This window comes from Coloeus monedula (genome assembly GCF_965178545.1).
Source record: "Coloeus monedula genome assembly, chromosome: 5".
Lineage (NCBI taxonomy): Eukaryota > Metazoa > Chordata > Aves > Passeriformes > Corvidae > Coloeus > Coloeus monedula.
This window is the reverse complement of record NC_138785.1, coordinates 14,080,567-14,107,901: the sequence shown is the minus strand read 5'-3', so window position 1 is coordinate 14,107,901 and position 27,335 is coordinate 14,080,567. Positions and strand designations below refer to the sequence as shown.

Genomic DNA, 27,335 nt, shown 5'->3' with positions numbered 1-27,335 from the left:
CATTATCCTTATTTACTCAAACGCTTTTAATTTCCTGCACGTGTTCCTGAGAAAGAGGAATGTATGGTCCTGGCCCCTTTGCATCCCCACAGAAATTCTCTGGTCAGTCCACATCCCTGGAAATGGCTAAAGAAGCAGGGTAGAAAAGGTATACTTACAATTTCTGTGAATTTATATATATCCCAAGTCCAAAATGCACATACAGTACTGTCTCAGCCTGCAGGTTGCAAGACTTAACTTTCTACCCATTAAAAATATGAGAAATAATAACACACTTAATTGTGGTTTCTCTGGCATGTTCAAGTATCCAGAAAAAACAAAAGACTGCTTCTAAAAAGGGTTTGGGGCAGCTTCCTTTAGAAAATTCTGCTGAAAGCTGCTTCTGTCTCTAAAATTCTTTCTCCTTAAGTAACTTCAATGCTTATTCTCTACAGAGATAAAATCTTTTGAGTAACTGCCTGGATTTTAAAAAATGCACGTCTGAATTCTGTTATCCGTAATTTTACTATCCCTCCTAAAGTATTGTTTTTTAGTATTATGGTTTTTTTCTACTTGAACTGCAAATCCCTCTGGTGCCAAAAGCTTTGCAGGAAGACTGACGGGAATAAATGTTCCTTAGCTTTTTGTATAGACAATATATCTTAAGGCACACAAATACTTTTACTGAAACTGTTTGAAAGACTCCAGGTATGGTATTGTTGAGGCTCAAGTGGGTTTGTATCAATTGAACTTTGTAGCACATTTCGTTGTTGTTTGATGGTTTTGTTCAGTGCCCCTGTGTGTGTAGGAAAAATGAGACTTTCTACTTTACAAGTCTCAGAAGAATACTCAGGAAAGTGACTGTACTGAGACTTTCATTTTATGTGCATTGAAACAGTGGGCAAAGAGATTTCTTGGTTGTTTTTAAGAAAGTAGTTTCATTTTGCCATTAATGAAAGGTTAAATCTCTAGATCCAGTACTTCGTCTCCTGACAAAATTTTCTGAGACTAAATATCTCTGAAGAAAAGGATTTTCTATTAGGCTTGAGCTGAAATGATGCTGAAATCAAAGGCAATAAAAATATTTTAGATCTATTTGGCAAGCCAAAATTTACAAAATTTCCTGAGTTTATAAGTTTTTTATTTTGCTGATGCAAAGTGTGCTATAGCCAGGGTTGATATGATAAGGATATGAAACACTTTATTGAAGTTAACAAATACTTCTGAATACAGCAGGCAGTACATGTTGTCATTGAATCTCCTGCTCATTTCTGATCTAAAGTAAATATTTGTAAGCCATTGGCAATGAAATCTGAGAAACTTCATTTAAAATTTGCATAGGAATTTATTCTATTAACATTCATCTTGGTTGTTTCTTTGTCCTGCAAAAGCTCTGACTTAAAATGTTTCATGGCTGTATATCACATTAAACTCAATTAATTTTTTTTAAACAATTAAAAGCTGCAATATTTTAGAGATTCCGTTTCTAAGGAGCAATTGCAAACAGCTGATAATTACATTAGCTGTGAAGGAGCAGGACCCTCTGTTTGTCTGGTGAAGTTTATTGCTAGATCAGAAATGGGAATGTTGATTTTCAAAATACCAAACTGATTATCTCGCTACAACTCTTTACTCCACGGTGAAAAAGAGGCATGCAAAAAAGCAAAGCAAATCAAATGCCTAATTCTAGCACATGAGCATCATTTCTATTGTCAACACTTCATCTTCTCCCAGCACACTGTTAGCTGAGATCCAAATTGCCACTCTCAGAGGCTTCCACAGATCACCCACGCAGCACCACCGCTGACCCCATCTCGTGTTGGTGCCAGCCCTGCTCAGAGGCAGAAGCTGGGGCTTGGGACTTCCTCAAGCCCCTTCCCAGCAGCATGTCCAGAGCCCTGTCATTCTGCCAGCCAAAGGAGGTGCTGTGGTGGAGACCTTGCAGTGGTTATGCCCCTTTGAGAACAGAGCAGCCAACACAGGTTTCACACAGTGGAAATAACCACTCCAGCTTTAAGCAAATGAGCATTCTGCAATTTCTTTCTGCAATAAATTCTAGCAGCTCTGAAAGTGTAAAATGCTATCTTCAGTATTAATGTAACCTTTGAAGTAGATTTTTTTTAAACTTTGATAAATGGCATGTCCCCACCAATACACGTTTTTCTGAAGGGAGGAACAGAACACAGGTAAATCCAGGTGTTCCACCTACAGCACCCTATCCTGTCCCTGCAAGTGGCACAAGCACCCTGCAGCCAGGAAGGGCTGTGACAACTTACACCAGGGGTCCAGTGAGACCTGAAACCAGCCTCTGCTCACAGCTGCTAGTAGTTAATGCTTTCCCAAGGGACAATAGCAAAGAACATTGGTTTTGTCTGGCAATTTGGGCTATCAAGCTTTCCTGAACTGGAATTTTCTTGCTGACAACTGTATTAAATAGCCATTGAGAGGCTGTTTGCTATGGGTGTATGTAATTCTTCCCATACCTGATTTATTTATATAGCTTCTACACACATTTTTGCAAGGATGTGTACAATCTCATCATAACTTGGTTGATAGATTAAATTTGACTATGACAGACTGTCTGTTCTTAGGAACGACTCTGTGGAAACAGTGTCATCCTTTATTTGTGAAAACAGTTTATAATTCTCTGCTTACTGTCTACCTGTCTAGTTCAGTCTGGAAGACTGAATTTCTTTAATTCCTTAAAAAAAAAAGGTTGTTCTCTAAAGAGCATTTCAGAAATTTCAGTGCAAGTGTTGAGCTTGGTTTTTATGCCAGTCTTTGGAAAAAAAGACAAAAACCCCAACAAAATCAAATGAAACAAACAAAAAAAAAATGTAACCATTCTGTTGATAATGCCTGAGGTCAAACTCTACCTCATTTTTTTTTCTCATTTGCTTGTAATGTTGCATCAGCAATACTGAAATATTAAGCTGAGAAAAAAAATGCGATCAAGCAAAATACTGATCCAAATACCTTATATATGTTGTGATATATCACAGTCAGAGTCACACTGTCTCCTGACTTCTGCACTCACCTTGTGCTGCTTGGTTATCCAACAGCTCAAGGGATTTTCTAATGCCTACCCTTGGTGTTGCCCCTGTGGTTGAGTATTTGGCAAACAGCTCGGCAAACAGCTGTTCAGAACTTGGTGAGACTCCCACTGCAGTTCTGAATACACATCTCTGAGTTACCAAAGCATCCTTTCAAAAGGTAGTGATTTATGTCCAGACAGATTAGCCCAGAAACTACAGGAAAAAATAGCCTTATAAAATTACCTGTCCTCCTCCAGGTAGGTAAATCTTCTCTGGCACAAGTGAGAGTGTATGCAGTTTATCAGTAAAAGGCCTCTGTATTTTAAATGTTGCACATTTGATTGATGTTCAACTTATTAAAAATGCATTCTAGCTCAAATTAAAGCTAGACCCATTGTAATTACATTTTGAACACAGTTGCTTTGCACTGGGCCAAGATTACTGATTACTAAAACATTAAGACCTTATCTTTTAGTCAGCACAGAAGACTGCAGCTTTCTCAGAAGAGGCAATCTTGGGCTAAATTTGGGATAGCATCCCTGGGAGACAGATGAACCAGCTTTATGTGCAGATAGGCTGGTTGCTGAACGTAGAGCTTCCAGAGGTTTCACTGTGCCAATAGCCACAAAGGACAGCTCAAGCTGTCTGTCAAGCAGCCTTAGCAAACTGACAAGATAAGGGCTTGGGTTTGGGTTTTTATGTGACCGTATGAGCCTGTTAGATTAAATGGTGGTGGGGTTTTTTTTTTGTTTTTTTTTGTTTTTTTTTTGCAAGGCTCCTTTTTACTAATGGCTCTCAAATTCATTCAGCATGTCTGAAACTGTCTCATAATTTGCCTCCTTCCTTGCTGTAAGCAGTGTAACTGTGCTGAGTTGGAGGACTGGTCACCCATATCAGACTTGGCAACCATATCAGTTTCCTTGTTGCTATATCCTTGGAAAAATTATTTAGATTAATAGAACAGTTGTTGCCTGTGGCCAGGTGCTGCTGCTGAGGGGTATTTGGACCGGGAGGATTCTGTGGGAAAGATCCTGGGGTTGTGAGGGTTGTGGGGTTGTGCCACCTGAGGTGGCAGACACAGCCACCTCCAGCTGGTGTGACAAAGCTGAGCATGTCAGTGATGCTGGTAGAGCCTCTCTAGAAACCTGTGTAAGAAAGGGCAAAAGTTGTTGTTCAGCAGCTGTGAGAGAGAAGTGAGAAAATGTGAGAGAAACAGCTCTACAAACCCCAGAGAAGGAGGTCCAGGTTCCAGAGTAGATATTCCCCTCAGAGGGTGGCTGGGTGGGCAGCTGTGGCCACCCAAGGTCAGCCCACCCCAACAGACCATCAGGGTGGAGGGAAAGTCTTCTACCTCCCTAACCCTGGCAGACCCAGCTCCTCATCAGCTTCGTGTCATCTCCAGGTCTGAGCCCACAGGACCCAATGTTCCTATCCAAAAGAGAGACTCCTAGATGGGCATCTTCCAAGCCTACCATAGGCCCAGTGCTGAACACCGGGCCCAAAAGACACATGTTTCCTCTTCATACTTAATCAAATCTTCCCTTTCCCCTTTCCTGTTTTTTACTTCCAGAGGAAAGATGGCAGAATGCCAGCCACACCTATGCATTCAGATGTCAGACTCCAGTACAAATGGCATTCCCAGCAGAAAGCAGTCCTCACCAGACTTTGCTGGCAAGGCAGGAAGTGTGCTCACCTTCCACAACATCTGCTACCGTGTGAAGACAAAGACTGGGTTCCTGTGTTTCCGAAAAACCGCTGATAAAGAAGTTCTGAGAGATGTCAAGTACGTATTTAAACATCTCTCTAGAATACATGTAGGTTTTATTTCTGCCCAGAGAGTTGACTTCACTCGTGTCACTGAGCCATTCAGCACAATATGCAGATTGAGATTTAGAAGAATTATTTGTATTTGTGGTTGCCTTGTGTTTGCTGCCAGCTGTGCTTAAACCCAGGCCCTCAGTCACTGGGCTGAGTCTGTACATCAGAGAGCTCACTTCCCCTGGCCCTGGGGTACAGCCCTCCTGGTTGCTATCAGCACGAGGCACACCAGCCAGCTCTGCTCGCTCTACACTACCTGGCAATCCTCCTACTGTGCCAGGGTGTTTAGCTGAGATACCAACAGCCTGTCCCCCACACTTGTGTCTCCTTCCCTCAGGTGGCCTTGGGAAAGGTTAATTTTTGGGGGGGTTTAACTTAAAATGTTTAACACATTAATATATATGAAGGTTAGGTTAACTTTGAAGAGATGTAAAGGTTTCTGGGTTTATGGCATTTTTTTGTTGAGTTCTTTTGGTGTTTTTTCCCCAACAGTGAGCACTACTGCAGTAAAGCAGTCATGTCATTATGGCCTTTGTTCAAATAATCAGTGAATAAAGTTTGTCCATTCACAGTTCAGTAAATTCAGTGGCAAGTGTTCATACAATATGCCATTTCAAATTACCCGTGACTTTCAGCTCTCCAACTCCAGTTTCTATCATAAATATTCACCCTTTTGTGTAACTCTGTCTGTCCTGCTCTTTGCTCAGGGAATTTCCACACCTGCTAAACATGAGCTCTTAAAGGTTTTGTTGCTTTCCTCAAAAGCCATGTGTTGTGGTACCTCAGTTGACTCACATGGGTCATTTGTGACTTTTTCCATCTGGCTTTTGAGTTTCATGGGGCTTTAATGCCAGATACAGAGAAACTATCAACTGCATTTTAAGTACAGACAAATCCCTAGTTTATTCTGTCTATAGGGACCATTATTCTCTCTGTTGAGAGAACAGAATATGGCTAAAGCAAGTGCATGCTTCTCTTGTAGAGATCCATGGGGTAAAAATATATGTACATATTTTGCTACATTTTAGTCATGTTTCTGTGCTTAGGAATAAAAGTTAAGGTGAAATCTGATCATAAATATTGCTTGTGATTAGGCATCTTTATTAATTCCAAAATTAATGGGATGCAGAAAGTAGTAGTACAGATAAGTTACACTGGCCTACCAGTTGAAACAGGCAAAGAAATAACCCCACCCTAATTATTTTGTAAAACCTATCTGTTTTGTCTTACAGTGGCATCATGAAACCAGGACTGAATGCGATTTTGGGACCTACTGGCAGTGGTAAATCTTCGTAAGTGCCCCCTTTGCCCTCCACAGAAATTACCCCACGGGGGAAATGAAACTGCACACTTCTAGCATAATGCACTTCTCTTTCAGAGAAAGAGTTTTTATTTAGGTCTGTGCAAACCTCACTGTTTTCCGAGAAATACTTGAATTCAAAAAAGGCAATCAGTTTGTATGAGAAAGGTGAAATTCAGTTTTAGTCCACACCTTGCTGACACTTGCTCCTTACACACCATTCTAGCTTAAAATCAAGTGATTGAAAAAATGGACACGAAACTGCACAGATCTCATTTCCTTAGGAAACCAGGACAAAAGAAACTCAGTCCTTGGAAGTTGCTGGGGGTTTTCTAAATTGCAAACATTTAATGTGATACGCTTTTAGGTAGCTCTTCGTTCCGTGAGCTGGGTTTATGGTTCAGAGAGCTTTGCCCCCTGCATGTTCATCTGACAAAGTAACCAAATTTCCCTTTAGGCTGCTCGACATTTTGGCTGCAAGGAAGGATCCCAATGGGCTCTCTGGTGACATTTTGATCAATGGAGCTCCTCAGCCTGCCAACTTTAAATGTACCTCTGGGTACGTAGTACAGGTAAGTAATTTTTATCACTGCGGATTCTACTGGGAGAAGTTGCTGCTGTGTTGCAAATATCTTGCCTTGACCCAAGAATCTAGGAAAACTCCTTAAAATTGCAGTCAGCATGTTACAGAAAGGCAGTCTCTCAAACCACATGTAAATCTCAACTTCTTGCAATTGACAGGTTCCCTTTGCAAGAGACAAGAAGATGGTATCTAAAAACCTCCCCTCCTTCCTCCTTTGACAAACAAGTTGGGAACACCTTCATCCTAACCCACATGGACCCAACCTCTGTTTTCCTTCCCTCTTTTCTCCCTGCTCTCACCTGTGGTGGGCTGAGGCTGCACTGACAAACACACTGTGATAATGACCTGAGCTGTAGTTACTCCTTAGGCCCCTTCAGCCCTTCAGTCTCTCCCTTGACACCTCCAAAAAAATGAATAAGGTAAGAATTCATAAGGGATAGTTTTTAGCACTTTGCTCTTTATGCGTTTTGATATCATGCATGATGGAGGCTGTTCCTATATGGCATTGCTTTATGAATTAAGGCAAATACAATTACATACATGAAATCCACTCTCTGCTATGACACAGGCATTGAAGATGCACCTTACTGCATGTTCTGGCTGCTGCTACTGTTCCTCTGCATGCAAGGACAGCATAAAACATAGGTAGATGCAGTTCTCAGAGGAATAAATAGAAACTGCTGAGCAACCACTAAGTATCTACCTTTTTTTTTAATGAAGGATGATGTAGTGATGGGAACCCTGACTGTAAGAGAAAACCTGAAGTTCTCAGCAGCACTTCGCTTGCCAAAGTCAGTGAAGGAGCAGGAAAAAGATGAACGAGTGAATCAGATCATCAAGGAACTGGGTTTGAGCAAAGTGGCAGATTCCAAGGTAAGGCCTGTAAACAAGGTGCTTAAACCATGATCCAGTAGTAAGTGGTTTATTAATTAATCAAATGGCTCATCATGGCAGAATAAAAAAAAAGTAAACTTCAACAGGCTGTTTCAGTAACACAGTAATTAATAACATTTCTGTACGGAGATCTGTACAGACTGTGCTCATGCTGCCATATGGTATTACACTGCAGGGAAAGGGAAAAGGAAAGGGAAAGGTGAAAGGTGAAAGAGAAAGGTAGTGATTGGAGAAAAAGACAAGACCTCCAGCAATACTAACATTAAGAACCAGGCTGTGTGTGAGATAACATTTACATCTGCTCCTGAGAGTAGGGCCAAAATTCCTTACAACTCTCCCTAAATACTGCCGTGTGGGAAGGATGCTGTTCACTCAAGGATTTCTCTTTGGGCCAAATAAGACAAGTTTCTTGTTTTCTATCAGGTTGGCACCCAGTTCTCTCGCGGGGTGTCTGGAGGAGAGCGGAAAAGGACCAATATTGGGATGGAGCTCATCACGGATCCTGCCATCTTGTTTTTGGATGAGCCAACCACAGGACTTGATGCCAGCACTGCTAACGCTGTCCTACTGCTACTGAAAAGGTGATGGCCTTGGAAACAGCTTCCCATTCTCAGCACTCCACTCTGCTGTACTTCAGTTGTATTTGACTTGAATTACAGTTAGAATGAGCAAACAGGGAGTTCAGACATCTAATTATTTACCAGTGAGCCAAGGATGCAAAGAGGGTAGGAAAAAACCTGTTAATTCTCTCTCTCCAAAGTGAGAATTCTTTTCTCACACAGACACTGTAAATTTGGCCCAAATATTTTCTTTTTTCCCCTTTCTTCTCCCTTCTCTGGCATAGCAACTTAATCAGACTTCATCAAGACTTAACTGAACTTTCAAACTCATTATTATTCTCAAATTCTAAACACTGAATCAATTCTCAAAGCTGACATCTCTGTCATTCTTCACATTCAGGATGTCAAAACAAGGAAAGACAATCATCTTCTCCATCCACCAGCCTCGGTACTCCATATTCCGACTGTTTGACAGCCTGACACTGCTGGCTGCAGGGAGAGTGCTGTACCATGGCCCGGCCCAGCATGCCATCCAGTACTTCCAGTCCATCGGTGAGCTCAGCTTCCAGCAGGGCCAAACTTTGGTTTGCACCAGCTTGAGTAAAATGCCAGTAGCTCTGGGCCGGAATTGGACACAGTGTGTCCAAGCAAGCCCAGCATTGTAACAGGCTGAGCATTTCCCTGGGTGTTTCCTCTCTTGACCCACATGTGGATTTGGATGAGCTGTTCCTGGGTGCATCTTAATTAGAGAAAGCCCAGGCTAGGTCTGGGAAGAGCATGCTGCCAGCCGTCACCTCGCTTTTGCTGACAGTGCTGCCCAGCAGTGCTGCTCATCCCTCAGGAAATCATGGACTTTCTGAAGGCTGCCACGCCCTTGGTGCAGACTGCTCCGTGGGCAGGATGTGTGGCTGTGCTCCTGACAGCCAAGCACAGCCCTTGGCCAGTCACACAACCCCACTCAGGGCTCTTAACACTGTCACCACAGGCTACCAGTGCGAGCCCTACAACAACCCCGCAGACTTTTTCCTGGACGTCATCAATGGAGACTCCACCGCTGTGGCAATGAACAAGGCTGATGAAAGTAACACAGGTATGAAACCCAGAGCTGAGTCAAGTTGTCCTAACATGTGTGGGAATGGGAATTTAAGAAACTGTTTTGTTAACCCTCAGCACAGAGAAAGAGCTTCTTTCATCTTCAAGGCAAAGCAGCTGAAGTCCTGCGGAACCAGAGACAATAAACCAGGACAATTGTTCCAGTTAAGGACATAATTTGATGCAGTTATGACTTGCATATTTTACCTAATGGAACAGTTTTTCCATTAGGAAATTACTGTTTTCCTTCCTCTGAGCAGGGTGGGAAGGGGTAGAGATAGGGTACCACTGCTCACCTGATGTTTCCCTGAAGTTGTGCAAAGGCAGAAATTATCCCCAAACTAACAAATCAGCTCTCACCTATTTTATGGAGCATGTTTTCTCATCCTTTTTTGCTGCCACTCACTAATAGCTTACCTCTTTTCCCAGGAGTGAAAGGGCAAATGAAATAATGAATACTCTGTGTGCCCAAACACAGTTTCACTATATCTTTACCAAAGGAGCAGCCATCATTTTACAAAAATGCTGTGATCAGGGTCTGGCAAATATTATAACTGGCAACACACATCATATCTGCCATTGGAAAAGCCCACACTGCACTATAGTTGAGAAAAAAAGGAGGTCCAGCTGAAATTTATTTATGACCAAATTAGAAACATGCAGGATTACCTGGATCAAAAATCTGGGAAGTCCAGGATTATGTAATCAGATCTGTGAAACAGATCACTTACAGAAACTTTTGGGGGCAAAGGGGATGTAAAAATAATTTTTTCATTAAATGCCATATTGCTGCCAGGTTGAAACTCCCTGGGCAGACAGGGGTTTGCCTGGTCAGAGTGCTGAGAGGCTGCTGCCTGTGGGACAGGTTGCACAGACAAACACAGAGGTTTGGTCTTATTTATACAGACTCTTATGAACTGCCTGCTACAGGACTGAGTGCAGTGAATCACTGGAACTACATGTGCATCTTAATTCTTCTGGTTTTTTAATCTTTTCAGCAGAGAGCACTGAAGAACGCTCTGAATATGATAAAACAGTGGCTGAACAGTTAGCAGAAAAATACTCCAACTCTGCCTACTACCGAGAAACAAAAGCATATTTAGAGAGCGTTTCTTCAGGAAATAAAATGAAAACCAAAGGAATTTTCCGGCAAATCACATATGCCAATTCCTTCCTTCACCAGCTGAAATGGGTGTCCAGGCGCACATTTAAAAATCTGATAGGAAACCCTCAGGCTTCCATAGCTCAGGTAAGGCTATTTGCATCTATAATTTTGTTGTATACATTGAATTTATTCAGCTCCTGGATTATCAGGCAAATCATTGGGATGGTTTTGCCTCTTGATATTTTGACTGCAGTAAGCATCTGAAGAAAGAGTGCTCAAGATCTAGGAATGTGGGGAAAGAAGGTGTCCTGAATGCTCCCAAATGTTGGACTGTTCAGTAATTAAGTTTGGACTAGTGAAAGACTTTGGGAGGCAAGACCCTTCCCAGCAGGGCATTTTGCTGCTCCCAGCCAGAAGCACATTAGGTCCCAAGCAGTTTCACACATTTTCTCAAGAACATTCTTCAGATTTGACTCTAATTGTCCAGACTCAGCACTGTGGGGTTTGGCCTCAAATCCTTTCCCCTGTCAGGAAAAGTTAACAGACTGCATTTGAATACTTAATTAAACTTCAGCACAAAATGAAGTGCTGGCAGTTGGCTCAAGTGCAAAAATATTTTCACAGTCTCGTAATGTGTGTGCTGTTTGGTCATTTGGCTGTTCATACTGGTGATGATGTCATCTGGATGAGGTGTCATGAAGTCCACAATGGGGTCTAACACCCACCATGGAAGATAAACACCAGGCTCTGTTAGTGCTGCTTTTTCAGAAGGATCAACACCAAAAGTGTTGACTCCTTCAAAGCTGCACATTGCCTTCAAAAATAAAGAATGTACGGCTGGTCTCTGCAGAGTGACTGATCCTCGGGAATCCCCTAATTCATGGACCAAACTCTGCCGTCACAGCACCACCAAAACTCCCACTGCAATTCTCAGCAGTTCTAGAGAAGCCAATAGAAAAATTGGCCTGTATCCAGGGGTATAAATTATCTTCATCATGGTTTATATAATGAGTGAATAAATGGTTGGTGTGGAGGTAAACGAGTCCAGAATCCCTAGGTTAAAAGGCTTTGAGTACATATGTGTGCCTGTATGTTGATACTATGGAGATCCTTAATAATTGCTTTGTAAAAGCTTGACCTTGTGACAAGAATTAGGCTCTCAAGAACCTCCTTAATAGCCCAAGGTTAATGGTCCTGACTTGTTTCTCACAGTCTTTTTTATCTCCCCACTCTAATTAGGGATGGATTTGTCCAGCATTCTTTTAGGGGTACATGGCTCATTAAGCCTTTTTTTCATTAATCTGCTCCAATTTGGTCTTGCTTTCCACTGCAACTGGTTTAGGAGCTGAATTATCCCTGACATTTGCTCCTTTTGGCAGGATCTTAGCGAGAGGGTACCATGGATCAAGTCGTTTATGGTGTTAAGACTCATGCATTGCTCGGGCTTAAAAATGACAGAACTGCCTGATACCATCAGTTTTCCTGAGCTTTTTGTCATTTGCATTTAGCATTTAAAACGTGTGATGCACACACTTTAGTCTTTTAATTGACATCCTTGAGGTAGCTGTTATCTCTACTATTTAAATAGTTACAGACTGCAAATACCAGCACATCTGCAGTCCTGTTGTAGCATCTTGTTAAAAACAATCCCATTAATATGATGTCTGATAGAGCCCAGTAATTACACACTGTGGAGCATGAAAATAAGCTGTCTTCCTCATCCTGGCATTCAGGAAATGATACTGAAGCAATGATAATGATACTTTCCCTCCTCTTTTCTCTTTTTCCCATTTAGGTGTGTGTTACAGCTTTTCTGGGACTGATTGTAGGTGCCATTTTCTTTGGACTTAAAGAGGACTCTACTGGACTACAGAACAGGTCAGTCAGTCTAGGTAATGGATACTCAAAAATTTGATAAAGCTCCCTTTAAAGGAGCCTAATACCTCTTTAAAGCAAGTGCTTCCCTTCACATCAGTAGGTAAGGCCAAGTCTATGTGTCTTGGAAGCGAGGATGTGCTTTTGTCCCTCTAGCAAGGTCCCTGCAGAACTGAGAGGGTTAAAATGTACAGACTTGTGGCTACTTAAACCTAAAGCTTTAATCTTGCAACTCTTTCTATTCACACACCTGAATTTACCAGCAGTAAGCCACCTAAAGCTAGATTTTCAAATTATGCTGGTCTATGTATCATTTTGACAGGGGTATGTACCTGACCTGACACGTGAGTTTGCAACTATGAAACCTCTGCGTTCTTAACCTTGAAACACTTCATAGCATTTACTTAAAAATGGCCAAGTTTTAAAGTGGGTATGAAGTGCCTTAAATTTTTTTGTGGACAGGTGAAGACTACTTCTCATACTGCTTATTTCGTTCCTCACAGTTTGCAGCAGACCAATGCCTCACAATCTAAGAATCAGAATTCAACAAGTCAGGAAATTGCATTAAGAAAAAAAACAAACCACAACCCCTCAAAAAAAAACTAAAAAAAACCCCAAACAAACAAAAACCAACTCAGTTGATTTTCTGTCCTTTGACTGCACCAGAAAATGTGCCATCCTTGCATGCCAAAAACTACTCTGTAGTGGAAACACTACATTTACATCCCATTTTCAACAACTGCTTTCTATTTTGCAGAGTGGGTGCAATGTTCTTTCTGACCACCAACCAGTGTTTCAGCAGCATCTCAGCTATTGAACTCTTTGTCGTGGAAAAAAAGATATTTATGTAAGTAAAGCATACAAAAAGGTTATCAGGCACTACCGTTAGACAGTGAGATTGTCTGACATGCTGTAGCTGTCATTTAAGTACAGCTAGTACAGAGTTTTCAAATTATTTCACTGATAGTGCTCATTGCAAACGTACTCTGGTAGTCTGCTAGTAAGTTGTCTGCAAACACCCCAAAAGGTACCTATGATTACCAATGGCTCAGAGATTAATATTATTGACACGGCAGGAAAAAAACCCTTGAAATACTCAATTTTGGCATTGATTAATAAGTTTTTGATTTGCTAGTGAGGGCAATGGATATAATCTAACTGGATTTTTTAAAGCTATGCATATTATGGCATAAAAAATATGAAAATTATCCCAACTTTACCTCTCTGTCTCAATGACGTGACACATAAATTTACTAAAAATCATGTGCACAAATCCCCATGTTTATTTGCATATGAAAATGTCACCAGTTCTGTAGTGTGTGGCTTACTGGACAGTTGCATTACAGCCTAAGTATGAAAGATTTTCTTCCATTTTGAGAAGAAAAATTCATCCATTTTGAGCTAGAATTCATTTGTCTCCGGGTGAAAATAATAAAACTAGTTTTTAGTGGTTAAATTTGTAATGTGCTGTACCTATCTCTGTGTTTCAGACATGAATATATCAGTGGGTACTACAGAACGTCTTCATACTTCATAGCAAAGCTAATGGCTGATTTAATACCCATAAGGACTCTGCCCAGCATCATCTTCACCTGCATAGTTTACTTCATGCTAGGCAAGTATGGCCACCTACAGCCTCATTCCAACCCCCTCAATAAATCAGCATGGCACGTGCACTTGATAGATGTGTATGTACACATGGATATTTATATAGGTTTAAGCCCTACACTGGCATGGTAGTGGTTACTGAGCTTACTTGTAGCACACCATGTTGTTTTCTACAGAAAAGGCACAAAGATTTAAGCATTCATCAGAGAATCTGTGACATGTCTCATCTCCACTGTCCCTAGAAGGAAGCCATAACCATTACCACATAGTTTTGATCTATTCCTTTTCATCTACAGCCATCTTGGCTTCTGATTGCTTTACTTTTCTGATCCTTGCAAGAACACCTAAAGGAAAAGGTTTTGTTTTAAGATCTTAATACTGTGTGAATTAATACCAGCTTGTAGGCTTGGGTCTGAGTTTTTCCCCAAGCAATGGGACACAAGGACACATCAGCAAGAGGCTCTCAGACTGTGAAACTGGAGTGAGACAGGCCTTGCTAACAAATCCATAGCCACCCAAAGGCCGCTAGGTTGTTTAGGAGAGCTCTCTGCTGGAAACTAATGGAATGCTGTACAGCTGCTGCTCACGGAAGTGCACTAGAAGTTTCTCCTTTGATGGACAACTTCAAGTCACTTTGGATGTATGAAGTACAGTACTTCTACACATTCTGCTATCCTCACTGTTACTGCAGTTTTGGGCATACTACTTATTCATCCTGTCCTCCACTGTCAGGACAGACACAAGCACCGTGGCAGTCTTGGGTCTCAGTGACACAGCCTATGCTGGCAAACAAAGTGTATTCTGTTGGCAGGACACACTAGGAAAGTCAGGATAGTGTTCAGGTTATGGCACAGCTTTCAGCAGGATTGTACTGAAACCCTTCTTGTTCTGATCTTTAAGGTTTGAAACCAACAGTAGAAGCCTTCTTTATAATGATGTTCACCCTTGTGATGGTGTCCTACACAGCCACTTCCATGGCACTTGCCATTGCAGCAGGACAGAGCGTGGTCGCCATAGCAAATCTACTCATGACTATCACATTTGTTTTTATGATTGTGAGTAGCACTGTTCAGTTCTCTAGACTGGATCCTGAAATCCCAGAAATGCTGAAATGCAGAAATCCTACTAGCCCAGAGTTCAGCTGAATTCTGCAAAAAGTCTGTTGGGGTCAACATATCCTGATTTGTCTGATTTGAGTATCCTGATGCTGCGGGGTGGAATATTCTGATTTGTCCTTTGATTTAACAAGAAGTGGGGGGCTGGAGGGTTGGGTGTGAGGGGGAGAGTGGTTCCTGTTCCTCTTGTGAGTGCCTCTGGCAGCCACCAAACTACTTGAAAAGTAGGAAAGCCACTTGGGGCTACACTTCATTCTCTCTCCCTTAACTTTGTGAAAAGCAAATGTATCTGGCTGAGAACATGCCCTGCAGCCCCCTGCTTTCTGAGACCATTACCCCAGCTGTCTTCCTCAGCTGCAGAGCCCACCTTCAGCATGTTAAACTGGACAACACACAGACAGCCACAGTCAGGAGACAGGCACCTTAAACAAGGCAGCAGCGCTGAACCCACAGCCAAAATCCACATTGCCTCAGGCTCAGGGAACCCTGGCAAAACCCAGAGCACACCTCCGGCAGTCCTGCACATGGTGGAGCAGAAGAGTTCACGTGAACCCGTGTGGGACCCCCAGACAGGAAGCACATGGGTTTCCTGCTCAGGAGAAAGCATTCCCTGTTACTCATTTTGGGGGAAGGATCTGAGGTTATGGCCCAAACCTTGGTAACATATAAATCCTTCCCTATCTCTTGTTTTTCTACTGGAAGAGTTTCTTCCTCTAGGAATGCCTTCCCATTCTTTTTTATCTGAAGAAGCAAAGTCAAGAGCTAGAGAAGAACACATGATAAAAACATGTACTTTGTAATTTGTTTTTCTTGCTGTTGTGGCTTTTTTTTTGTAATTATTGCATCTAGCTTTTCTCTGGGTTGCTGGTCAATCTCACAAGCGTCCTGTCCTGGCTCTCCTGGCTCAAATACTTTAGCATCCCTCGATATGGAATGACAGTAAGTGCTCTGTTTTCCTGTCTATAAACCTGGAAATGGTTTGCTAGAAAGGAATGTCTTTAATAATGATGAAAAAATCTTCAAACTTGATGGCCTAATGAGCAAAAGGATAGCTAATTAAGTACAACAACCTCTGAGTGTTGTGCAGTACCTTGAAACAAGAAGGACTTCTCATCAACCAGCACCCACTGCTGTTTACAAGACCTCATTTCTATAATTTGAAAACACCTCATATGAGAGACACAGCTACTACATCCACTGGAATTCAGCTGGACAGAAATGTTTCAAAGTAAAGAACAATGTTATCCCCCCCCCAAAAATTAAAAATCTTCTATTTGTCTTTTCCATCAATCAAATAAAAAACTTGTCAGGCTAAAGCTTTTCTCCTAATTTGTGAAAATTTAAGCCAGGGTGATATATTGCAGAGAAATTTGGTCTTTACTATGCCTGTGCAGAAACAGTCTGGCCTAGGGGAGGTGGTAAAGCCTGTTGTGATGCATGCTTTAGAGGGTGTGGGCTGCATGCATTCCTCTCTTAAAAGAAAGAGAACTCTGCTACTCTGCTAAAAAAATGGGGATTTGGCCCATATAATAGTGATACCATCACATTTTTAGAATGAATTTTGATTGCATTATATCTCATCTTGTTAATGTATCATTCCTTTACCTACTAATTTCTGTTGTCATTGTTTCTTTTATTTTAAAAGGCTTTACAGATCAATGAGTTGACTAATCTGAACTTCTGCAAAAGCAGTAACAACACAGTTTTAAGCAGTGAGAGTAGATATCAACAGATAGGCCAGTCGTAAGTATTTTGGTACACTGAAAAGAGTCCCACCATCAGTAACTTTAGAAGTCCCAGAACATTAGTCTGAGTATCAGAGATACTCACTGATGGCCAGAGAATCTGTGAGTTTTTACATGGAAAATGAACCTTTGACTGGGTTTTTGCATTCTGACTGCATGGAACGTTCTCCTTGTTGTCATATTTAGTACTTGTAACACTAGAAATATCTGGCATTATGCTTCTCACTTTTCTTCAAACTGTATTCAGTGAGAGCTATGCACACATACACTACAATTGTACAGCCTCACAAAATCCATTTCGGCTTCCTACGTGAAACTGGAGGTGCAAGAAAAGCAAATTTACAAATGGAAAATTAACCACTGACACACAGCTGGTGTTTGCCTGGCCTACTACCTGCATGTAATCACACTACAACTTCCAAAGATCTTCCTAGTTCCTGCTGACTGGTTTACAAAGTGACTAAGTTTATCAATGTGTGTGTATTTTTCTGTAGGACTTGTACTGGAGAGGAGTATCTGGAGAGTCAAGGCATCGATTGGAGCCCCTGGGGCCTGTGGCAGAACCACCTGGCTCTGGCCTGCATGACAATAATCTTCCTTATCATCGCTTACCTGAAACTGCACTTCATGAAGAAGTTCTCTTAAAACCAGAGGGAAAGATGCAATTCCCACTGTTCAGTAGTTTGGTGAACTGACTGTGCAACTGACTTGATTATTTTTAAAGACACCTTTCTTTGTACTTTTATTATTATCCAAGTCAACAACGTGAATGCCATCCTTGTATATTAAATACTTACTGTCAATTTCCTCTGCCAAGATGTTTAGCACGGCTCACTCCTCTTTGCCACAAAAAGTGTACAGCTATTCATTTCTTCAAGAGACTATTCAGCCTTTCTGCATGTTCTAACTAAGAACTTGCCAAACACTATAACTAATGTTCAGTGGCTTAACCTGAAAAAAATAGTGGTACCATGCTTTAATTAGCACCTACCTTCACCACCAAGTAATTCAGTCCAAAGTGATGCTTATCAGGACACCAACACAGTCTCAGCTGCTTAAGTGGTCACAGGATATGTGAGACAGGGACAAAATCCTCTCCATCCCAGTGCCCTTTTCTATTTGGGAATCATTACTGCTCTAGAATGTACTTATTGATGCCATCAAGCCTTTCTTGCCTCACTCAAGTGGTAGAAGCACTTTTTTAAATAAAGGTGTTCTGACTTACTGCGCCAATTCCCATAATCCTTGTCCTGAAATTTGTATTTCCTCTGCATAACTGCAAGTCATCTTCACTGTCCCATTTGTGCTGCTGCCATGATTAGTTCTTAGTCATTTTTATGGTGACCAATTTCAAGTGCATGACTAAGCAGGATGGTAGCACCTTTGTAAGGGTCCATAGATAGCAGCAATCCCTTCCTGGCAGGCCAGCTTTTCCCTGGCCATGTGCAGCAACGCTAGATCATCTCCTTCTTTATTTGAAGAGTTATGCACAGTAAGCACATAAAAATGCATAGAAGACAACTTTACAGCTCTTTCTTGGGCTGTTACTGTTGTTCTCATTGCTCCTGCAGTGTTTGCCCCAGTTTGTGTAGGTCATAAGAAACAAACTTACAAGACCTTATTCCTGTAAGAGATTTAGAATCATAGAATACCCTGAGATGGAAGGGACCCACAAGGATCATCAAGTCGAACTCCTGGCTCTGCACAGAAACCCCAAGAGTCACACCCCGTGCCTGAGAGTGTTGTCCAAAATCTTCTTGAGCTCTGTCAGGCTGCTGCTGTGATCCCTTCCCTGGGGAGCCTGTTCCAGGGCCCCAGGGAGAAGAACCTTTTCCTGACATCCAGCCTAAACCTCCCCTGACACAACTTCAGGCCATTTCCTTGGTGTCCTGTCACTGTCACCACAGAGAAGAGATCAGTGCCTGCCCCTTCTCTTTCCCTCATGAGGAAGTTGCAGACTGAATTGAGGCCTCCCCGTTCCTGTATGGCAAAAGCACAGCTTGAGAACAAGCAACCAGAATATGTTGTTTGCAGGATGGTAATCTACTTCCAATAGAATATTTTATTAAAATTTTCTGAGGCTAGATTAGTTTTAAGGCAAGTTTAGAGGCTATCTGTAAAAATCTCTATGAGATTTATATAGACGAAAATTCAGCTTTTATCTTTCCATAACATTCAGAGCTGGGATGCTGCTTATACATCAATTAAATTATCTAAGCTTTTGGGCAGCTCACGTGTTCTAAACATCTTCATACATATGACATTAGGATTCATGTTGATCTAATCACTAATTATTGTACTGCTTTTTTGATAAGATGTCATGCTGCTGGGGAAAATGAAAGCTTCAGAGCACAAAAAATTGGGAGAGAGTGTTCTGTACCATTATTTTACTTACACATCTGTCCTTTTTAAGCAGAAGGAAACAGTGAGGAGATAACAGCTATGTGGTTATTCAAAAAAAAACTGACAGGAAAGGTACTCCAGGTCCTGTTACTACAAAGAAGAGAAAGCAGAATTTTTGCCTTTGGAAAAAAAAGAGAAAAATAAAATCATCACAGATTTAAAAATGTAGAAATGTACAGCCCAGCTAATTGCAGCTGGTCCTTGTAATTTCAACATTTAAAAAGTTACAAATGTGATCAGACAGTGTTCCAATCAGAAAAGAAAATAATTTCAGTATACAGCAGTGGTTTCTGAGAAAGGAAATAATCAAAGTTGAACTACTCACATTTTGAACTGGCTTTGACACCCTATTGCACAGATAATATTTACCACATAACTCCTAAACTCTTCTTGCTTTCTACTACTAATTTCAGCAGCTGGTCATCTATAAGCACATATTTATGTAAAACAAGTATTTCTTCCAGCACTGTCCAATATTTAACTCTGTAAACTTGTAAAACTCTATACCCCAGTTGCATGTGCAGAAATTAGAGTAGTAGTCATGTCAGACTTCTCTGTCACACTATAGCCTTTAAATGAAGCTTTTATTTTTCTCTTTTTATCCAGCACTGTACTTTACATTTTCTAGTGAAAGGTGTCCCTGCCCATGGCAAGGGGGGGGTGGCACTAGGCGATCTTTAAAGTCCCTTCTAATCCCAAACATTCTATTATTCTGTGATATATCTGGTTCTCCCCTTTAGTTTGGGACTGATTAGTACAACTACATTGCTTGCAAAAGCCAGGAGACACCTCAATAATGCGTAATATAATAACTCTAACATGTACTTTTACAAGCACTGTAAGCAGGGGGGAAAATTAAGAGAAGGGAAACGAGTCCAGAATCCCTGAGGTTAAAAGGCTTTGAGTACGTGTGTGTGCCTGTATGTTGATACTATGGAGATCCTTAATAATTGCTTTGTAAAAGCTTGACCTTGTGACAAGAATTAGACTCTCAAGAACCTCCTTAATAGCCCAAGGTTAATGGTCCTGACTTGTTTCTCACAGTCTTTTTTATCTCCCCACTCTAATTAGGGATGGATTTGTCCAGCATTCTTTTAGGGGTACATGGCTCATTAAGCCTTTTTTTCATTAATCTGCTCCAATTTGGTCTTGAAATGATCCCTGCTTTCCACTGCAACTGGTTTAGGAGCTGAATTATCCCTGACATTTGCTCCTTTCGGTAGGAGCTTAGCAAGAGGGTACCATGGATCAAGTCGTTTATGGTGTTAAGACTCATGCATTGCTCGGGCTTAAAAATGACAGAACTGCCTGATACCATCAGTTTTCCTGAGCTTTTTGTCATTTGCATTTAGCATTTAAAATGTGTGATGTACAGAATTTAATGATTCTGATTATATCACTAGCTCGACTGAAAACATGTTTTCATGTATGAAAATTCCTCTTTAGTTTGCTTACACTTTGACAGGAAGTACTTTAATTTGGACTCTTGGAAGCTTTGAAAGACTTACTTACAGTTAGGTTTTAGAGTATTCAGTCTGGATGAAGATTCTTCTTTTACATCCTCCATCTGAACTACTTTAAAATAATTAAAATAAATCACAAGCTGAGTGTTGTTACTTTCTAAAGAGTTATTAAACCCATTTAATTCCATTAGTTTGAACGAAGCTTCATGATAACAATAATCTTACAAGATACCACTTTCAAATTTTATTGCTTTCAGTATAGAAATGAAGGTTTTGATATTTTCTGTGCCAGTAACTGAGAGTAATTGCTTGTTCCTTGTAGTGAATGTTCATAAAGGCAAGAACAGATAGCAAACTGGGTAGATACAGATAATACATCACCCAGTTGAAGTGCTCATGTCCCAGGAAGAATACTTAAAACTTACACAGGTTCTGAAAGCCATTAATTCAGAGAAGCCTGGAAAAGCTCTATGTTTATTTAATAATAAGAAAAAAGTAAAAGGCAGTCTAAGTGCTGATAGCAGCCTAAGGAGAAAACCTGTTTTAATTGAGAGCTTTTAATATGCAGAAGGGCACTGGCAAAACTGAAATCACTGGTATTCAATTTTTACTCTTTTAGCTTCTTCTTTGTAGCTAAAAATATTTAATAATAAATAACATAAATTGTTGGAGCACTTCTTCTCTAATGAAGAGTTATTTCAGTGGAATTTGAAGCAGGTCAGTAATCCAGGTAGCAGAGCAATATGAATGGCTTTTGATGAGGAGGCAGAAGGCTAGACAGTATGAAAAACAAATTTCATCTTTACAATTGCTGCCTTATTTTCAAAATTGATGTTAGTGAGTTACTGAATTGAGTCTGTAACATATTTACATGCAGTTGGACAATTGCATGATTTGGACTGCTGGCTTTTCAAATGACACATCTAAAAGGCCCATGACACTGACTCGGGGTTTGTGACTTATTTTTTACAGTGTACCAAGGGTTTCTAAATTGTATTTGTTCAAGCAAAGTTTTAACAAGTGCCTGAGTGCTTGGTGACCCTCTAGTTCTCACTCTGGGCTTACATGTTTTGCTGATGAAGCCACTACCACTGTCTGGATGCTTTGGGCTGCACAAGAAATGTCATCTTTCTTGACTTCAGTGCTGGTAGATACAGTAAGAGCCTTGTGGGCCATATACTCACCACCTGTGAGGAAAGACATTTAATTTGGGATTTCCAGGAGGCTTTGAGATATGTGCTTGTAGAGAAGCATTCCACTAAGGCAGAGAATAAATAAGTAAAAAGATTTGCAGTTCTGTGTTGTTCCAGCACAGAGGAAGGATCAAAAAAAAAAAAAAAAAAAAAAAAACAAAAAAAAAAAAAAACATAAAAGCCACAAAGAATTTATGTCAGGTGGACATTTGAAGTTAACAGCCAATAATGATGACAAATATATCCACTAGAGAAGGAAAAAAGAAAACAATTAAGATAGCAACATCACAAAAAAAATTAAGTAATGGATGTTTTATCTGGTCTTCAGAGACTAAATAATTATAGATTAAGACCTCAAAAAACCAGTTTCTTTACATGTGGAAACAGATGGATAGGCTCAAGGGCAGCCTAACCTAGCCTGCTAAAAGAAGTAAGCTCTGCTCCTCCAGTTTCATGTATTTCCTTCATATTTCAAGAGAAATAATGTTTGCCTCCATAAGGTTTTGAGTCATGTCTGGTTCATTCTCAAGAAAGATGCCTTGCCAATATCTTAGTCACCCTGCTTCTTCAAGAACACAACACTCCCTCACTCTCCAGGATTATGAAATAGCCACCTGCCTTCTGATTACTTTTCCACTGACCCAGTGGGAACAGAGTCAAGTGCTTAGGATGCAATACCCAACTCTGTATGACTGCAGACAGGCACTGCAGGTAACATGATGGAGATTGTTTCTGGACACACACCTGCATCAGTTCAAGGTGAACCAAACCTCCTCGAATGATCTCTGTTATGGATTTGTAGTTACGTATTTTCAGTTTGCAAATTTTCCCTGGGATGCTGATAAACATTACAAATATTCAAACTTTTCTTTCCTGGATGAAAAAATTCAGTATTTCTTGCTACAGTGCCAGGTTTTTTGCACACTTTATACAAATGATCTCCCAAAAGAGAACACCATCATTTGGGGAAAAAAAAAAAAGGTTGTAGGAACCCAGAGTGCTGAGAATATTTCTCTGCCTGTTTTTAAGGGTTTTTACCCCCCTGGACAACACTGGTATAGCTTTAAACCTTGGAAAGAATTACCAACAGTCAGACAACAACTAGAAAATACAGTGGTGTGAATTAAGTGATAGACTACTATGTAAGATTGTCACAGGGTGAAAAATTTAGAGGTTTTAGGCTTCTCTTTATAGTAAATAGATAAGAGTAAAAATTATCAAAATGGAGGATTGTTGTTGTTCTCTAGACCTTCTTCTCCTTCTCCTACCACTCCATGTTCTGCAGTAAAAGTAGTTTGGAATGATTGGATAGAAAATTCTGCAGTTCCTAGTCGTGTTACTGAATAATTGGTAAGAAAGTAAAAATAATGTACGTTTTTAGTAACTATTGGTTAAAATATCTTTAAAAGGCTGTGTAAATCTTGATAATTGCTCTCTCTCGCTCTCACTCCTACTCTTCCTCCTTCCATGCTGTACCTGGGTCACTGTACTAGTTTGAAAACAAACCAGTGGAAGGCACCAAGTCAGAATAACAATTTAATGGGGAAGTTAAAGAAAAGGAAAGAAAAAAAAACTAAAAGAAAACACTGGTTCAAACTGACAGAGTCAAGATACAACCTGAGTCCCTGTTAGGCAGGGTGGTGGTAGCAGTCTGCTAGAATGGTGGCTGCAGTCCTCTGAAGCGGTGATCCTGTAGAAAAGAGGGTCTGCTCTTCCTCAGAAGGCCCAGTGGTGGCTGTGTAGCTCCTGTCCTCTGGAAATCCAGTGGAAAGGCCTCCTCTCTGGTGTTCAGCCTCAGCTTATATCCACGCTGGGATGCTTGGTTCCTCCCTCTGGGTGGAGCATCTCACAATGGGGTAATGAGTCATGAGGCCAAGTGTTGATTGGGCTCATTAACAGATGATAGTCCAGAGGGAGTTATCTATGAGTCATGCGGCAGGATAATGATGGGCCATTAACAGCAAGATAGTCTGGGGGGAGGAGGCAAGGAAACACTGCCCCACCTGATTTCAACGGCTGATGGGGATGGTAATAGAACACACTGCAACCCAGGACAGTCACGCTAGTGGCTCAGTCCCTCTGATAAGACTTAATAAACAACTATCTGGAAGCATTGAAACTACAGAAGACGTCTTGCTTTATCTTTTAAACTCCTTGCAAGGACTTTCAGCAAATTCTCTCCCATCAGGAGACTCGATTTATGGCACAATAAAGTGTCGAAGGTGAATAGTTTTCTAATATTAACTGGTAAATGCCATTTTTATAAGCATCAACTTGCTACCTCCTGAACATTCAGTGAAGTGCAAGAGCTCACTTTGTGTTTAGCTGTGTCTTTTTACACAAAATGTAAATAGGAGGAGGAGGGAGTATAATCTGATAATGTAAATAATAGCAATGCCAACAAAGACTCCTGGAGTTGCTCCCCCGGGTCTTCCATGTGACACACTTCTATTTGCTAAATAATCTGTGATTATGTTCTTGCAGACAAGAACAGCTTCTTTCAATCTAAATATTTCCCTCCTTTTTTAAAATGAGTTCTCCAGTCAGAGCTTATTTTCATTTTCCTGTGCCATAAAAAAAGGGAAAAGTCTCCTGAACGTAAATGCTTTTCCTCTTCCAGTCCACATCTCCCTCCTCTTCTTGCTGGGCATGAAATAACAACCAGTTAAGACAGCTAATGCCCTTGTCAAACCTGTTTCTTCACTTAACTGTTTCAAATGACTAAGCCAGGAAACACAGCCTTTATTACACAGCTGGCATCACAGGAACACTGAGAGAAATGGAAATTTCTTTCCAGTGCCTGCCAGCTCTGCCTTTCTGGAGCACAAGGTCTCATGGCTGCATCTTTCTGCACACAGACATCTGAAACTGGGGAGCTGGGGAACTCATTCTGACAGCGTCCACCTCGGCTCCAGGGAGAGCTGATGGCAGTACAGAAGCGTGCTTATCTCAGACTTGAACTGGTAATTGCAAGTTTAGCCTGAAAGGAGCATTCTTTTCCTTTGAGTGTTTCTCAGAGTTTACATCACACCACTCTCCACGCAACAGCGAAAAGCAGCAGCCTGTGCACAGCACACAGGCATTTCTGGCAGTTTTTATTTCAAAAATACCTTAAATGTGAGTGCCCTGAGAACAAAGCCTAACTCTTCTCACTGGAAATTATTATTTTTTTAAAAGTAGGTCTCAAAATCTGAACAGGACTTCTGAACCAAATTCTGACTCCATAGGAGTTTTATATTGTTAATCTGTTTCGTATGAATATTTTTTTACTGAAGATTTTGTCCCCTGTGAATATCTGCTAATCTTCAACTCTTTTGAAGACTTTGCAAATGAATGAATTTACTGGTCTAAACTTTTGTCAAAATGTCACTGGCAAAACTGTGGCTGATGGAAATTGTCATGATCAGTCCTTCGGAAATCTTACTGCATTTATTACTAACAACTTTTTGAGAGCTACACAAATCCAGTACACTCCCCAAATCTCAAAACCCTTCTTGCTCTCTTCCTAGCACTCCACTGCTGGTAGGCCTGCCCCAAAATACCAGAACACCTGCCTGCAGGAAATCTGCTGTCACACTACATCCAAATTCAGGCCTATTACAGAAGGCATAAGTTTCCTGCTCTTTGCCTCCTGGGAAGCAGTTTCAGTCTCCTTGCATATTCCTTGGAGTAGAAATAAAGCAGAAGAGCTGCCAGAACCCCCAATCCAAGGAAAACTTGTGATGCCACTGCAGTTTTAGCATTACTGGTGATTAAGCAGCATGTTTGTAGCAGCCCTTTGAACCAAGCTGGAAGCAGCTGAATGTGTACTAAGGCATCAGTGTGAGGTGACACAAATAAAAGACAACTCTTTTGAATGTCAGTGTGCCACCTGAACCATTAAGCAGCCACTTCACCTTTCTGTACCTATTTTGCTTGATCAGTGCTTAAAACCTGGAAGTCCTTGTTATACAAGTGAGAGTTGCTTGCAGACCTTTTATCATAACCTTTTTACCCCTTTTCCTCAGTTTTTGACCAAGTTTTTCTGGTTTAGATTTACTGGAGAAGAATATTTGAACATACAAGGCATCCAAGTGATGCCTGTGGACATGGAAGAATTACTCCAGAAAGCTTTTATTCCAAACATGCATCTCAAACTGCACTTCCTAAAGAAACCTAACAAAATCAGCAATGTTACAGCATACACACAGTATAAAAAAATATAAAGGTTCCCACTTCTCACACACTATGACTTTTATAGTGCTAAAGGCTTAATATACTTAATAAAGCTAAATAAGCTAAAGGCTTAATATACTTAATAAACTCAGTATGTGTATTTTTCACTAAGGATTGAGATGGATTTATATAAATCATTCAGTTTTCATTAATAGAGTATACTTTCAAGCTGGTGAGACACCTGTCAAGAGAGAACTATGAGTGTTACATGTGAGCCCAGGCTTTCCAAGCACTACTCAAACCCTCCAGATGCTGTAGTATTCCCTGAAACAAGGGTAAAAATAAAAGGGAATAGAGAAAAAAAAGAGTTAAATTACACAGCAAATGTGAAGTAATGAAGAGTTACTGGCAGTGGGAGCTGCTACCTGAAATAGCAGAAGGCAGAGCTGTGCATTTGCAGAAACACAAATCTGAAATAAAGTCTTAAAAACAAGGACTACTTGGGCAATAAAACACTAGGATCAGCCCAGTCCTCTGCGCTCATTTACACCCTCTACTCCCTTTATTAGGGAGAATAATCTGAGAATAAGATATGAGATAAAAGCAACACAAATAAAACGTAGGATTCTTCATGTTTCATCATAAACAAACCAAGTGCAGGGCACAAAGTTTGCTTTGTAGATTATATAAAATGTTTATTAGGAAGTAAAGTGCTCAGTTTTACAGATCAATACATTCTTGATCATTGTAGAAGACTTGCATAATTAACAGCTTCCTAATAAGACCAAACACTGTACATTACTATGCAAAAACCGTACCTTTGACAAATGATACTATAATCTAAAATTGAAAAATGCATCAATAAAATGTCTGTAACATTTTTCAAGTGGCAATGCACTTATTGCAAGGCCCACTGTCAACACACATGGGTGCCCCAGGGAAACTTACTGCACTTCAAGATGAAGTTTGTTATCAAGTAACGACACGTTACAGAAATACACCCCAACAAATACAGCTATTAAAGCAAACATTTTCATAATAAACACATAGTACAAACAAAAGATGAACCGCGTGACTGAATTTACATTTTGAAAGACACATTTTGGATATGAATATAAAGACAAGGCTCTGTATATTTAAATTGCTTTGGTATTGTATTTTCTGTTTTCCTTGCACTCCAGCTGGCCATGTGTACAGCTGGTGTTTCTTTTTGGTCTGTTTGTTTACAGTCAGAAATGCAGTTCAACACTGAAAAGCTTTCCTCAGAAAGGTTTCTGAGGTGCAAAACCTTTCAATCAAGGCAAGAGAGAGCTTAATCTGAATGCCCTCATCCCACACAAATGACGTACCCACTGTGCTGCGCACTGTTTTGGCAAGTTCATGAGAACTCTTGGGAAAGGATATGAATTTCT

General features: G+C 40.7%; 1 protein-coding gene across 1 annotated transcript; it reads left to right on the top strand.

Moving 5' to 3' along the window:
• Positions 1-4,591: 4,591 nt before the first annotated feature.
• ABCG2 (ATP binding cassette subfamily G member 2 (JR blood group)) lies at positions 4,592-17,354 on the top strand (the record flags this gene model as incomplete). Its single annotated transcript, XM_082282681.1, has 15 exons — positions 4,592-4,797; positions 6,065-6,124; positions 6,590-6,704; positions 7,436-7,588; positions 8,033-8,190; positions 8,570-8,721; positions 9,155-9,259; positions 10,260-10,510; positions 12,162-12,244; positions 12,999-13,088; positions 13,732-13,856; positions 14,750-14,904; positions 15,814-15,903; positions 16,610-16,707; positions 17,204-17,354. 15 exons carry the CDS (start codon positions 4,592-4,594, stop codon positions 17,352-17,354), a joined length of 1,992 nt encoding a protein of 663 aa, XP_082138807.1.
• Positions 17,355-27,335: the final 9,981 nt, after the last annotated feature.